This window comes from Sylvia atricapilla, chromosome 6 (assembly GCF_009819655.1).
Source record: "Sylvia atricapilla isolate bSylAtr1 chromosome 6, bSylAtr1.pri, whole genome shotgun sequence".
NCBI lineage: Eukaryota > Metazoa > Chordata > Aves > Passeriformes > Sylviidae > Sylvia > Sylvia atricapilla.
In genome coordinates, this window is record NC_089145.1 from 51,216,713 (window position 1) to 51,232,689 (window position 15,977).

The window sequence follows — 15,977 nt, forward strand, 5'->3', positions numbered from 1 at the left end:
AGGATCCAGTTCTTGAGCGTGTTATTGTGCATGTTGCTTTGTTGTCAAAATTCACAAAATCCTTGGCTATAGTAGCAGCCCTTCCATTTTTTTTTGGAAACTATTAAGAACAGCCCTGGCAAGGGGAATCCTTTCCATTGCTTTTGCAAGACATGGGAAATAGTGTGCATATATTATATCTTAAGGTGAAACTGTTTTTCAACTGCACTACGTACTAATATGGTTTTGTTCAACAGAAATGGCAATTGCTTAGCATCATCAACTGCAATCAGGCAACTGAATTTTTAGTAAATAGTTGCTGCATTTTTTTTGGTCACGTTTGCGTTTATTCTATGAATTAAAAGTAATACTAAGTTTATCCACTAGATGTCACGAATGAACTCTTCATTGGAAACGGTGAGCTCTAGGAATTTGAATCACATTCCTATTCCACTTGATTTTTCTAAATAATTTGTTACAACAATACTATATTGTTAGTAAGATATTATTTTAGTGTGGTTATTAATAGAAATTTTGAACTTTATGTAATTTTAATGTTTAGAATTAAACCTTCTGAGGCGAATACCGGGGAAAAATGTAAACAGATTAAACTCACTGTTGAACTGATACTGTATATATATTTGCATGTACATGCTGTCTTTTCTGGGAACTAGCGATGTTGCAGGAATCACATCTATATGAATTTTTTTCTTTCTCTGATAGTTTGGTTCAGTGATCCTCTTTTCCCAAAAATTTTTTTGAATAATTTAAATATTCACATTTAAATAAATAGTCATCTAAAATGCTCTTTTATATCAGCAACCATTCAGCTAACTAGCTGCTAGGATTTAACCTTCCAAAGAAAAAGGGGACTGCAGGAACTGTTGTCATTAAAATACATCATTTCCCAAGCTGAAGTTTCCTTCCTGGTTTCGATCTAAGTAAAAGCACTCTGTACACTTTTCCTGGAGGCCAGGCCCCCAGTGTGCAGTGTTTTCCTTGACCCAACGCTGTACCTTCATGGGAGGACACCAGCAGCGTGACAGCTGCTGCTGAACAAGATGCCAGCAGCAGGACACCCTGGCATGCAGAGTAAGGAAGGGCAGTCTGAGCTCAAGGCTGCTTCCAGCTGCTCTCTTGGCACATCTTACCAAAGCTTTCTGAGCAGGACTCCCTAGTCTGGTATATACCTGGCGTGGTCATGGGGAAAGTGCTGCAGGCCAGGTGGAACGTACTGCCTTGGCTTAAGTGGTCTTGTCATGTTTGGCTTGTCCTTTCTCCAGAGTGGAATAAGCTTAGGTTGCTCTGAAATCTGCTCACATGTGGTGTCCCCTCAGGTGGCTGTCTCAGTGCTGCAGCAATGTACAGTCTTGTACTCTGATGACACAGATGTGGGGGTTTAGACTCATGAGCACTCAGTCATGTCAAAAAACTATATAAATACAGCTCAAAGTGGACCTCCCTGCTTTACTGGGCTATATGCTCCCTTTGTATTCCTTACATTGTTCAAAGGTGTTTTGCTGAAAAATCTTTAATTGTTTTCATCGTGTAATTTAGCTTGTTGTTTTTCTACTATTAATGAACCCTGGTAATACACTAATATTAGTGAATCTTGGAAATTTGCTAATCAACGTGTAAGTGTCATTCCAGTGTTTCTGTCAGATAAAGTTGTGAGATTGTCAGATAAAGTTGTGAGGTAAGAACCTATTGAAAGATGCTAAAGGAAATATATAGTACATAAAATAAGATGGGTTTCAGAAAAACTGTAGAAGCATAAATGATGCAAATATGTTATGCATTTTGTCCTCATTTTTTCTATATTTTTATTCAAGTTTTCGTTTTAGACAGATTTACCAAATTAATTTTGATCCAGCTAGTCTTCAGTAAATATGGTTTCAAATCTGAATATTAAAACAGAAATTTCTTTCATTGTTTAGAGGAAATAACAGATGCGGGTGCTGATGCTCCAGAAGTTAGATTTGAATATTGTGGTTTCTTTGTGTATAAAGAACTCAAATCTTTATAAAGTTAAGCATCTTTGTTTAAACATACTGAGTCTGAGATTTTGATATTGATTAGGACTCTATTAGGACTACATATGTACTTCTTTTTTGGATAAAAAGGTAGTTTTATTTCAATTGGAATGAAATATTTTCTTACTTAAATGCCATAGTTGCTACCATTGTATAATATGTACAAATCATGAAGCTGATGTAGGGTCTGGAGAGTCAGTCATAGAAGGAACATCTAAGGAAACTGGGATTCTTTAGCCTGGAGAAGAGGGAGCTCAGGGAAGACCTTATTCTGGTAGCTGGGTGAGGGTCAGTCCCTTCTCCCAACAACCAGCAAGAGTCCAAGAGAAAATGGCCTGAAGTTGGCTGTATATTAGGAAAAACATCTTCACTGATAGATCTGTGAAGCATTGGCACAGGCTGCCTAGGGAAGTGGTGAAAACTGTGGAGGTATTTAACATACATGTAGATGTGGTACTTAGGGACATGGTTTAGTGGTGAACAAAGCAGTGCTGGCTTAACAGTTGGTGTAAAAGATCTTAAGGGTCTTTTCCAACCTAAATGGTGCTATTTATGATTCTAATCTTTGTTCTATAAATGAGCTGTCTGTGTCTATTAAAGAGATTTCATATAGTTTTGTAATACTTTTAGTGCTTCTATGTTGCATTTAGCTTGAACTTATTCTTGCCACTCAAAGTGGTATTTCTTAATAGCAACATTATATTGATTAATGGCAGAAAAAAGTATTTAGTAATTTTTAGTGTTCAAGCTGGTAAGTGATGAGAATTTCTGTGAGTTTTTTAATAATGATCCACTATTAACTTGGGAAAATACTGGAGTCCTACGCCATAATTCAATAAGTAAGCTTCTCATTTATGTAGTTCTGCTTGGGTTTTGTTGTCCCTGATGTTACCAATTACACTCAAACTTCTGTTTGTGGGGTCATGTGGCAAATCTTATTGGATAAGTTATTCAGATAAAAATGAAGTGGCAAGAAACTGAGGTTGCTTTTATTGATAAATTCCATCTTCCCTTTTGCCACGTAACTCCACAGGTATTTGTATCAATGTATTTGAAAGGTATTATGGAAGCTGATTCTGTTTATTCTAGTGTTGGTGCCAGAACACATGCTTATTAAGCCACACCCTTACTTGTGAATCTTTAATTTAGGCAACAAATATAAAATAACTATTATTTGATTTGGGGCTTTTTTTCCAAGAGAAAAATCACATGAATGTCTGAACCAAAAATAGTGAACTAAGATATAAAGATAGATCATGGATTTGTTAATACCTAATGGATTTTATAATTTTTAAGATGTCCTTTTTGTGTGTTGACATAGCTTTACAGCCTGTTCTAGTAGCCCATGAATTGGCAGCTCTCCAAATCAATGAATAGGCGGGACTCTATTATAGGAGTCATTCTATAAAAGGAAAATTGTATACTATAATTTTCTGGGCCCTTATATTACTCTGAAAGAGAAGGGATAAATGGATGGAAAGCTTATACTGCTTTTTATCGTTTCACTTCCTAGTTATCCAATTGAATGGAAAGCTGCTCATGCAGGCAAGTTCAGCATGTTTGGGCAGCCTCTGTTATTATAGAGATGGTGCATGTACAGAACCAGCAGTTGAAAGCAGCAAGACTGTGTAATCCTGGAAACTGAGATGGTAATAGTTCTTAATATGTGATTTTCTAAGAAGAAGTAAGCAAAGAGGCACTGGAGATCTGTACACTGATACATAGATTTGAGTTGAGACAGCAGGTGGAGCTGAAGGAGTTGTGCTTTTGAATCACTGCAGAAAGAAGAGAATATGAATGAATCAAAAGAAAAAGAAGTGCAGAGCTTTTGTTATGTTATCAGATAAAAGAAAAATTCCTGTAGGATGGAGTCATCTTTCCTTCTCAAGAAAACTAATTTGTTTAAAATGAACCTAAGTCATATATCAAAAATTATGAGAAAAGAGTATTCATCTGTGTTTACATATTGAGCTGAAGCGGGATCCCTTTTCCAAAGAAAAAAAGCATCTGCTGAATTTTTGTATCAGGATTTTTGCATGTTTTATGGAGAGGCCTTAACTTGCGGGGGTCAGATTTTTGTTTCTTAATTTTTATGTTTTACTTTGATTTTAGAAGAAGTGGTCAGTTAAGAGCTTACAAACTAGATTTACATTTTAATTTCTTTAATTTTCATTCATTAGAAAGGTAAGATAAATGCACAAGTAAAGACTTTCACATAGCGTATAGAAGGACTAAGCAATTCTGTTTTACACTCGGTTTGCTTATGGGTTTCACAGGAACCTGTCACTGGGGTTATACATTATTTCAGACTTTGCTTCTGGGAATGATGCCAGATAGATTGTTTATGCAGCATGGATCTTTATCCATGGCATGCAAATGTTATTGGCTTAGAAAAGTCCAGGTTTCTCTCCAATGTAAAGGAACATGCAATGGCAGGTAACAAGAAAAAAGTAGAGATAAACAGAAGCATTATACTGAAGTATAGAAAATATGTGAGAAAAATTAAACTATATTAAAATGTTTTCATGATTATGCTCTAACATTAAAGGTTATTATTTCAGGGTTTTTTATTTATATAATTAAAATTATTAATAATGAGTAGGCCTTAGTCGTACATATTTTTAAGGAGAAAAATGAATTATTTTTTTTTTTTTTTTCAGCAGGGAGACTTAAATAAGTTTACATTTTTCTAGGTCCATTGTTTGAAAAGTTTGTTAAATCTTTTGAGCGGAAAGAAGGTTACACAGTTATACAGTAACAAAACAAGTAAATATTTACTGCTCTTGATATGCAATATAAGGATTTTTTCCTTCTTAATATTTGAAATGTTAATTTAATTCTGAAGTAATTACAACAGAACACCTGAAGGAAATAGACAGATGAGACGTCCTGGATGCAGCAAAGTTGCATAAAGCAGCACTAGACTAATGGCAATGGTGTTGATGTGACGCCATCCCATACAAAGTCAGGGTCAGTGAACTGTGGCATTCTAGCTGTGTTCTGTAGCTGTGTCTGTGGTAGTAGGAGCTCCTCCAGCTGTTAAAGGAAATTTCTGGCCATTCACCCCACCTATTTGCTGTTACTGCCTCTTGTTATCTCTCTATGACTCATATTTCCCCACTCATTTATGCCACAAGTTTTACCAATTTCCTTGGTTGTGGCTATAGATCTTTTTTACTGCTCATAACAGACTGAGGAAGGGAAACCAAAGCAACAAGGGTTTTTTTCTCATTCTCACCGGGAAGTAGATGTGGAGATTGTTTCTCATTCCTATTAAACCACAGAGGATGTCCCATCACCAAACTGAAAAAGAGAACACTTTATCGGAACCTCTGAGCTGATGGATTTTCAGATCCTCTGTCTTTTTCTTCCTGATCTTAGACAGGACTAAGGTCCTTGAGAAGAGGAAAAGTGAAACATATGGCTGATCAGATGTTGGGATGATCTGATAAGCATGCATTCAGCTTTTTGCCATGAACTAAAAGTAGCTTTTCAAGTGTTATTTTTAGTGAGTTAATTTAAAGGACTTAACTGTTTCAAGCACCGTGTTTTTGTTTGCCTTGCTGTCTGCTGCACACAGTCTACAGTAGCCTTGTTTGAGATGCTTTATTTTCCAGATGACTTTGGAAGTGAATTCATAACCTAAGTGATTGATCAGCTGATATTGCTCTGATATAATGCATTCATCAGGATTAAACAGAACAAATAATTTGACTAAGTGGATTGTAACATTCGTGAAAAAAAATTTTTGAAACACAATGTTCAAAATACCCAACTTGTCAGTGAAAAGGATAGATTTGAAAAGTAATTTTGAATGTCTTATAGTCTATATTTTCAAAGCTTTGCAAATTTGAAATTTTCAATTTGTTCGATTTTTTCAAAATGTCTATTTTTAAAATGAAAACTTAAATAAGAGAATTGTAGGAGTAGGCACATTACTTTTGAACAGAGTTCACAGTGGCAAAATGGAATAGTCAGTATAAAATCTGTTTTAAATTGTTCATCTTCATATTTTAGCCTGTCTAAAACATTTTGCTAATGCTGTAACTTAGAGGGTATCATAATTTCAGAACTGGAAATTGATTAGCTTACATGCAAACATTGTATTAAGTAATTTTTGAAAAACACCATGTTTTACCTTATTTTTCTCTTGCCTAATCTTGATCTAAAAAATAGAGGCTTTTTGGCTTTTGAAGACGTCAAGAGAGCTTTCAATTCCATTTCTCCTAAGTTATCTGAAAACATTGTATTTGAAGCCACCAGGTAAGATTAACAAATTGATCCATATTCCTGGGCAGCAGTCTTTTTGTTGTTTCAGTTAATGAAATTATTAGATTCTATCATGCAGCTGAAGATAAAAGCTTCAGCACCATTACTGTTTCAGTGCCTTTACTGATAAAGATTATACACAAATTAATGTGTAAAGTAATGTAATAATTGATTGAAAATTTATAAATAGGATTAAAAAATAATAACTAAATAATATATATTAACAGGTACAGAAGGTAATTTGTTGCCTGTACTGTTTCTTAAGAAGTTCTGTTGGTTTTGCATTGATTGAAGAAGAGCTGTGACAAAACCAATTAGTGACTAGCTTTGAATATTGAAACTTTTATTATTATATTTATTATTTTATTATATATATTATTTTATTTATTGAAACTATTTGCTTTTACATTTTCCTCCTCTAATCAGGAAGTCGGTGTTCAAGAGCTATCTTGAAAAAAATTTAGTTAAACAGGAGTACATATTGCAGAGTAATAGTGGTGAGATTTCTTGCAAGGTGAGATTGGCTCAGAAGTATAGATGTTGAGCTTTATTTAGGAAAATTTTGTCCTAAATTGATCTGTACAATGGGATAATGACTATGAAAAAAGCCATAAGAAATATTTTGGACACAGATATTTGTCAGAAGTTTTATGCATTTGTGACACAGAATCTTTATTATAATAGATAGTTGTAGCAAATTAAGCATATATATTTTCGTATTTGTAGGTACATTTCTTGTTCTTTCCTCTTTTTACCACAGAGATAAAAACTAAATTTTGTGACCGAACATAATTTTAAAATATTTCTTTTATGGTAAGCAAAACGATATATAATACTTAAAAGATCTTTACCATTTTTACATGTGATGGCTGATCAAATGTGGATTCTAATATTATCTGTGTATTAGCAATTAATACAGCACACAGGGATCAGGTCTGTAGTGCAAGAAGTTTTTGATGGGAGCCCAATATCTGTATTGAGAGGGTTACTTGGCCTAATTCTAGTCTGGTCAACAAGACTGAATGGTCCCTAGGGGGTGGAGTCCTTTGGGTGCATGCCAGGAGTGTATCTTCAGTTTAATTGCATCTGGAATAAATGCAGTTTGTATACTGTGAGCACTGTAATGTTCCCCATAGTACAGTCAGTGATGAAGACTGAGAAATTCAACTTGAAAAAGTATTCCAAGTCTAAAGTAAAACATAGGTAAATATTGCGACAAGGGGGGAAAAAAGCTTCATTTGTATATTTTAGAGGTCTGTGATATTGTTAAATGAAAAGGGGTTTTTATGTTTATTTATAAAATTTTCACTTTTGTGGAAATGCTGTCTTCAAACTTTGTCAGCTACCAGTGCCTTTAATTTGGAATGCATCCTTGCATGCCTTATTTTCTTATACTTTAAATTAGGTAAAATGTTACAGAATAAGCAAAGTCTGTGGCCAGTGTCACAAAGTCAGGAATAGAAGGGAAGTAGGAAAAAGTTAAAGGCACATTCATGATACTTAGCTTGTCTACTTACCATACAGAGCAGGGAATTTTCTGCTATGGATCTCAACATATTCTGAGATGTAACATTGAAAACAAGTGTATTCAAGCTATGCAGAACACATATATAGAGGATATAATATATAGGATATATATATAGAGGAGGATATAATACCAGTAATTGATTTGCATGGAGAATGAAGGGCCCCACCAGAGTAATTTAGTTTTCAGAGAAAGTAGACTTGATTTGTAGGTATGCAAAATGCTCATAATAAGGGCAACCATACACGTTGAACTAATTTTAACAAATTTGAGGCTTGAAAATGGAATCCTTTTATTTATTGTTCATGTATATGCATTATTAATATAAAGAAATCTTTTAATGTTGAATATAATATAGCGAGAAAGAATAATGGATTATTCTGGATTATTCTTCCAACCTACTTGTAAAGAGCTGTTATGCTTAAAATCTTTACATGGCTCCAAAGGAGACCCACCTGATACTTAAAACAAATATTGATCTTTACTATGTACTAAAATCTCAGCAATCTAATAAAAGAATTTTTTTATTACATATTTAGTATTTGAAAAAAACCCCAAAGGATAAAAAATACTATGCAGCAAAATGTCTCAATGCAGTTAATCATGTTATGCACCTCCTACTACCTATCCCTTTCTCTGTGGTTATTCTAAATCTTCCACTGTTGCTCTGTCCTCAGGCTGACAGGTTCAGTGCAGGCATGGTAGAGTGAATTACTGTTGTCCCAACTTATTCACCAGAAGGAGTATAATATTCATGTTTTCTTCTCTCTCACATTATTTAAATGTGGTTGCCCACTCAGTTTAGACCTTTTTTCTTCTGACGTCTGCAACCCCACATTGATCCCAATCTCCAGTATATGGCACATATTATATATTTCAGATATTTGTTCTTTGCTCTGTCACCTGTAAAAATATTTTTGTCCAATTCCTGTGTCTGCATATCTCTAACTGACCATAAGTGAGTTTTTTTGTCCTCCATTGTTAGCCTGTGCCCTGTATCTTAACATCCCATGCCTTTACTACTCCATATGCCATGTCTTTATATCTGCTGTCATGCCAGACCTATATTTCTCTACATAAATATATCATTTTACATAGAAGAAATTCTTGTTACTAGTATCTGTTTAAAGCTATGTTTATCCTGTATAAAGTTAAGGAGAATAAATTAGACATAGCCACCTGGTCCTTGAAAGAACTGTGGCAACAGATAAAGCAAGTAGACTCTCCAGGGCAGGTCAAACAAGTTCAGACAAAGACTGATAAGCCTCACTCCTTCCAAACTCACTGCAGAGTTTGTGGCCTCTTACTAGTGGTGGCTGTACTGAGTTTACTGAAATCTATTGAGGACCATATCTAATCTTATCTCATACTGATAAAATAATACTTAGTGTAGATGTTCTTTCTCCTCAGGGGTTGTTTTCTTACAAATGTCAGTAATACACTGCACACAGCTGTTGCTGAAGTTTGGAGAATGTGGACAGGTTTTCAGTTTATATTTGATTGTATTAACTGACCATAATCTTGCCTGAGCAGTAGAGTAACATTTTTTCTGATCTAATATTGCAGTCACTCAACAAAATGATCAAGGGTTTATTGTGCACCTGATTAGAATGCCATTCTACCATAAAACCTCAGCATTGACACAGGAGTTGCAGAAGTGGCTGCTAAGGTACATGCTATGTTCTTTCGTCGGGGGGGTTCTCTATAATGGGTAGCACACAGAAGAATTGCTTTATACTAGTGCTGCTGATATTTATGTAGATACATGTATATGAACTGTGTCAAGTCCTTTGCAACAATTATTTGTGATAAATAGCCCTCTGCAAGTGAACATGTTGTCTTTTAATGTGGGATTCAAATTCTTGAGAAACTACTTTAGGTACTGTTTTATTTTCTTGTTATGAATGTAATATTTAAATTATACACTATTATTAATTACAGATGCTGCTAAAATATTTGTCCTAGCTGTAACATTTGCTCAGAAAAATAGTTTATTTGTATGCTAAAGCCTCAGAGCATGATAATGGGAATAGAAACAGAAGTAAGCTGAAAACCAACCCCATGTGAATGTGGATGAACCTATAAATGATGAAAAATGTCTTGCAAACCAAAAGTGGACAGGAAATTCTCATACAGTTTTTAAAGCTAGCAAGCATAACTCAGACCTTAAGGAAGAAAAGAAGGCATTAATGATTGGCTTTTTATGCTACTGTGCCTTTAGATTGATAGTATCTCACAGTAGAGGTATATTAGTACCTTAGTATGTATTGGTACTTTCCATACAAAGGAATGACCTAATTGTCTCATATTTCTTTCATGTAATTATCTAGTAATGAGAAAATAACCTGTTTTTCAGAGCCACCCCATGGAAGAAATCTTATGCTCTTTTATGCAAGTTTGATTTATAGACATGTACTGCAGAGCACAGTGAATATGAGACATTCATCTTCCTATGGCTAGTTGCTATGGAAACATAGTACACAGTACAATGTCATTCCAGCTCTGGTGATGCCTGCAGTAGTTTATCCCTTTGTTGTTCTTGTTTCTTAAGCAACTGTCTTGCAGCCTTTCATATTATCACACTTCATCACCTATACAAGTCTTTTTCCTTATCTCTTGAGAACCATATCTAATAGAAAAGATCCATTTTTTTTCTCTACCTGTGCATGTCAGGGTATTTTTTTTTTTTTCAGTCATGGGTTAAAAGCTTGTCCTATGCCCAAAAATAATATACCATTGCCCTAACATTGGTAAAATCCGAATGTAAGTGACCCGTCTCAGCATCCTGATTTTACCATTTCCTGTCAGGGACTAGACTTAACAATGATTTTCTCTAACTAGTATCCCACCCAAGGAAGACAGAAAGAAAAATTAATCAGACTCTTCTACCTGTTCTTAGCTGGTATTTGTGAAGTGGACAAAAATCCAACAGCTGTCTTGAAATACCCACTCTGTTTCACCCTTATGAGGGAGGAATTTGGGATGTAAAAGAAGATCTTCATAATTTACCTAAAAAATACTGAGGGTTTTATGGGGAACAAGAGTCAAATTGAATGTTTATTGTATTGATAAGCTGTACCTTAACACAAGTTCCTTTTTGAGGCAATATCTGTTTCAGAATTCATTGCACAGGGAACCAGCACATTAATTGTGTATGTGTTCCAGGTTCTCCATAAGTGGGGTGATACTTTGCAAGAAAACATTATGACTTATAACACCTATAGATAGGTGTTATATGTCTTTTGGGTAGTAGTAGTCTTGATGAGTTTTGTTTTGCTTTTCCTGTCTCCAACTCTGTTGCCAATTCTGTCATCCAATTACTTAACAACCTACTTTGCTATTTGTGGTGGATTGACGCCAGCCAGTGACTCACTGACTGTCCCTACAGTGGGGCAGAGGAGAGAAGTGCAAGAGCAAGAAAACTCGTGGGTTGTGATGAGGACACTTTAATGAGTGAGGCAAAGCTGTGCATGCAAGCAAAGCAGAATATAGAATTTATTCACTACTCTCATCAGCAGGCAGATGTTTGGCTGCTTCCTGGAAAGCAGCACAGCTAATCATTACTTGGGAAGATAAACTCCATAACCACAAACTTCCCTTCCTTCCTTCCTTATCTCTTCCCCAGATTTTAATTGCTGAGCATGATGTCAAAGAATCATAGAATGGTTTAGGATGGAAGGGCACCATTAAGCATCATCTAGTCCAACTCCCTGGATATGGGCAGGGACACCTTCCAGTAGACCAGGTTGATCAGAGCCTTGAGGATTTCCAGGTGTGGGAAATCCACAACTTTTCTGAGCAACCTGTTCCAGTGTGTCTTAACCCTTGCTGTAAAAATTCTTTCTTGCAGCAGGTGTCATTTTGCTTAACAGTTAAAACTATGGCCCCTATCCTGTCACTACAACTATAGGTTAATCTGATACAAAATGATCCTAACAAAAATTTTAAGTAGAATTTTTAGCGGTTATAACCCAAGTCTGTTATCCCAATCCTACAGAAAATTCATTTAAAAATCTGAACTTTTTTGCTTATCATTTTTTTCTGAAGAAAATTTTGCATAAGTACAACGGGTATGTATTTTTTCAGGTCTGAAAGCAACACCTAGCATATGAATGTCATGCAATGTGCCACACACACATTTATTCCTTCTAAATAGTTCAACATACATTTTTCTAATTGGAGAAAAATTATTACATGAAATAAATATTTCAATATTTTAAGTTATTAATTTAAATTAAGTTCATATTTAAAATTTAAATTTGCGCTTTTTCTATTTTTGAGGGTATGTCCGAACAAGTTTTAAAATCACTGGTTCCTACCTTTTAGTTATCACTCCTGCCTTTCACACTGACCTTCTTTCATTGGTCCTTGAGCTTCAGAGTAAATTATTTTAACAGAGACCGTTCTTGTTTATTGTGAATCCTTTTTATTTTGTGTTGCTGCAAGTAGGGATATGCATGTGGTCAGTTGCCATAATACATTCATAGTAATGCAACTTATTAAAATATGTGAATGCCATAGGAAGTGCTTAGCTGGTCATATCCTCAGGACTCTTCTTTTAAGCTATTTTTTTTCAGATTTGATAAAACTGTGACATAATAAAACTATTAGAATGTGCAGAAGCTATAAAATAGACATCAAAGATTATTATTTTTTTTATTATGATCAACATCTGTAGTAATAGGAGTACACCTGCCAACATGCCTCAAATGTGAATCAGCTCTTTTAGCAATAGCTTATATTTATTCTGTTTGGTGATGTTTTTACAGGGACTACCCACACAGATGTTGATGATTTTTTAATTGCATTGGATGATAGAAACTGGAAAAAAGACTGACCCAACCAAACTCATTTCAAATGAATGATTAAACAGCCATTAGATGACAGCAATTCATGCTCATTTTCATCCAAAGCTGAACCTTTACCCTGAATGGAAAGTTATTACTTGAGCTCTTTCAGAACATATATTTTATAAAAAGCAGATTTTTCTCCAGAATTAAGAACAAAAGATTTATTTTCAATATAAACTGCATCTTCTATTTGAATTGAAATTTGTGATGTGTGCTGATAGACTGAAAAGGTGATCCATCACCTCTCTAGGAAGCCTGCTGCAGGGTTTGACCACTCTCTTGGTAAAGAATGCCCAGTCTAAAGTCCCCTGATGGAGCTTTGAACCATTCAAATGTCCTGTCACTGGGTCACAAAGAGAAGGGGTCGGCACCTCCCTCTCCATTTCTCATCTTCAGAGAGCAATGAGGTCATCCTTCAGCCTCCCTTTCTCCAAACCAGACCAGCCCAAAGTCCTTAGCTGCTCTTTACAAGGACATTGTTTCCAGTTTTTTTGTCCTCCTCTGGACACATTCAGGGATCTTCACATCATTCTAAATTGTGAGGCGCAGGACCACCTGAGCACAGCAGGATAACATCTCTACTGAGCAGCTGTTTGTGCTGGGTTTGATGCACCCCAGCACAGAGCTCACCTTCCTGGCTGCCTGGACACATGGCTGACACACTGAGCTGCCGCCAGCCAGCACGGCCACATCCCTCTCTGCAGGGCTGATCTCCAGCCACTTCTCTCCCAGTCTCTACTAGTCCCTGGTCCTACTCTGTCCCAGTGCAGAATTTGGGCTGTTGACATGTTCAATTTCCTCCCATCAGTCATTGTGCAAAGCCTCAATGTATCTAATTTCTCTGCCAATGTCTTCTGTTCCTCAAGAGAGTCAACAGCACCTCCCAGTTTGGTGTTATCAGTAAACCTGCTACTGGTGCATTCAACTCTTGCATCTAGATAATTGATGAATATATTGAACAGACCTAGCCCTAGAATTGAACCTGAGGCACATCACTGGTGATCAGGCACTAGCCAGATGCAGCCCCTTCTACTACAACCCTTCGAGCTCAGCCCTTCAATAACTTCTTCACCTAGTACACAATGAAACTGTGTACTAATTCTAAATTGAGAATTCCACAGTTGGATAATTTGTCTGGAAGGAAGCTGAGAGGAACAATATAAAAGGCCTTATTAAAATCCAGAAAAACTACATCCTCTACCTCCCCTTCATCCACTAGGTGGGTGACCATATCATAGAGGGGTATCAAATTGTTTAAACAAAACTTTCCCCATGTGAACTTGCACTGACTGTGCCTGATGATTGTGGTATTCTTTAAATACCTTTCAATATCACCCAGTATGATGATCTCAATAATTTTTCTGAGAACTGAGTTTAGATTAAGTGTAGTTTCCTTCATCTTTCCTCACAGCCTTTTTATAGATAGGAATAACATGGGCTAGCATTGAGCCAGCAGGGACCTCCTCAGAGTCCCAAGATCCTTGGCAGATGACAGAGTGGAATCCTGCCATAACATCTGCCAGTTCCTTTAGAACTCTGGGATTAATCCCATCAGGCCTCATGTACCTGTGAACATTCAGCCAATACAACAGCTCCCTTACAATTTGCATATCCACAAATGGAAAGTCACTTTTCCCACACTTGTGGTCGTTCGAGTCAAGGGCCTGAGCTGCCCAAGGTCCACCAGTGTTATTAAAGACTGAGGAAAAAACCCACAGAGAATACAGTAGAATAATATAGTCCAAATAGTATGAATAATATAAATAGCAATAACTCCTTTGCAGTAGCAAAGGAGTGTTTGCAAAGTCCAGGGTCCCTTTATAGTAGAATAAAAACATGCCAAAAATAAAAATGAGCCAGTTTATGGCATAATAAAAGAACAGTCTTAGGTCAAATAGTTAACTAGTTTTCTTTGGATTTGGATTTTTTTCTTTTCTCTTGCAATCTCTGCTGCATTTTTAGAAAATTAATCAGCATCAAAAATGTAACACAATTAAAAAGGGGATATTGTAACACTACGTCCTAACAAAATTTAAGTGGTAGTTTAAAATGATGACAGCACTTGTTTTTAATGTGACAAACTAAGTTATTATTTAATTTAATAAACTAAAGTCACAACATGTACTCTTTTTAACACAGCTGTGTGCTGTCCCTTCATTTTTAGTATTTTGTTTAAATTAACAATGTTATTAATAGCATTTAAATGATGTATGTGCCTTTAGCAATCCTTATATTCCTGAATGGAACGAAGTTTATTAAAACATTCCTATTTCAACTTTACAAGAATTTTTGTGGGATTTTTGACTGTCTTCTTATGAGGCTTATAGAATAATGCGTGTCCACTAACTGATACCAGTGGAGCTTACAGGCTGGTTTCAGTGAGAGCTGAGATAAAAGAGAGAATTTTACTTCTGAAAGTTTTATAAAAATAGGTGAGCAAAGAAGAAGAGAAAGATGCTGCAAGTGCCCCAATGGAGGATAGGGGTGTTGTATGAGTTAATGAATCTTAGCAAGCACCACAGAGTCTCAATGGAAGGAAGACCTCATGAAGACCCAACTATGGAGATGCGTTGGACAAAGATTTCATCAAACTCTGTATTTTGTCAGTCATAACATACAAGCATACAAAGAATCAGGAACTGGTAGTTCAACTATTTCCAGAATTGTTAGATATGGAATGTTCTTTTCTTGTAATATTTCCCTCAGAAGTTTGAAAAGCATAATGCCATAAATCCTGGAAGTTTAAGGCAATATCTGAATTTTTGAAATGTATCCTCTGATTTTTTTTGTCCATATCTCTTATACCTTATGCAAATTCTCTTGAAATAAACTTATGGTCAAGAGAATGTTCCTTTTTAATCATGGTTTCCTAGAAAAATGAGATTGCATTTTCACTTGAGCACATTCTTCATCTTGCATTTTGGTACATTGATGATTCTACGGAAGAGGAGTCCAGTATGTGATGATGCACCATGACAAGAGGCAGTGTGTGCACATTGTGTCGGGGAAAATTCTGGCTGAATGTGAGGAAAAAAATCTTCATTGTTGAGAATAGCCCCACTCTAGATTTCTTTCTCTCAGATGGGGCCAGAAATTGGGTCCGATTTCTTCAATGTGTTTATACGCAGCAGTCATTGTAGGAAAAATAACTTGTAGGTAAAGTTGATTCACACTAAATTCTCTCTTCCTTTGCAAAAATAAGTCTTTCATGGCAATTTCTCACCTTATTGGTCTTTGGTTGTCTAATGTCTTAAAATTTTTTAGTTCTTCATCCCATCGCACCCCGTCCCTATGAATTCACAAATGTTTTTTATGATATGT

At 35.7% G+C, this 15,977-nt stretch overlaps 1 protein-coding gene across 1 annotated transcript in view; it reads left to right on the plus strand.

Annotated features, from left to right (window-relative positions):
* The window catches only part of EFCAB11 (EF-hand calcium binding domain 11), a 53,127-nt gene that overhangs the window by 2,463 nt on the left and 34,687 nt on the right, over positions 1 to 15,977 (plus strand). Inside the window, 1 exon segment of the mRNA XM_066322203.1 lies at positions 6,189 to 6,275. Within this exon segment, the coding sequence (XP_066178300.1) occupies positions 6,189 to 6,275 (87 nt within the window).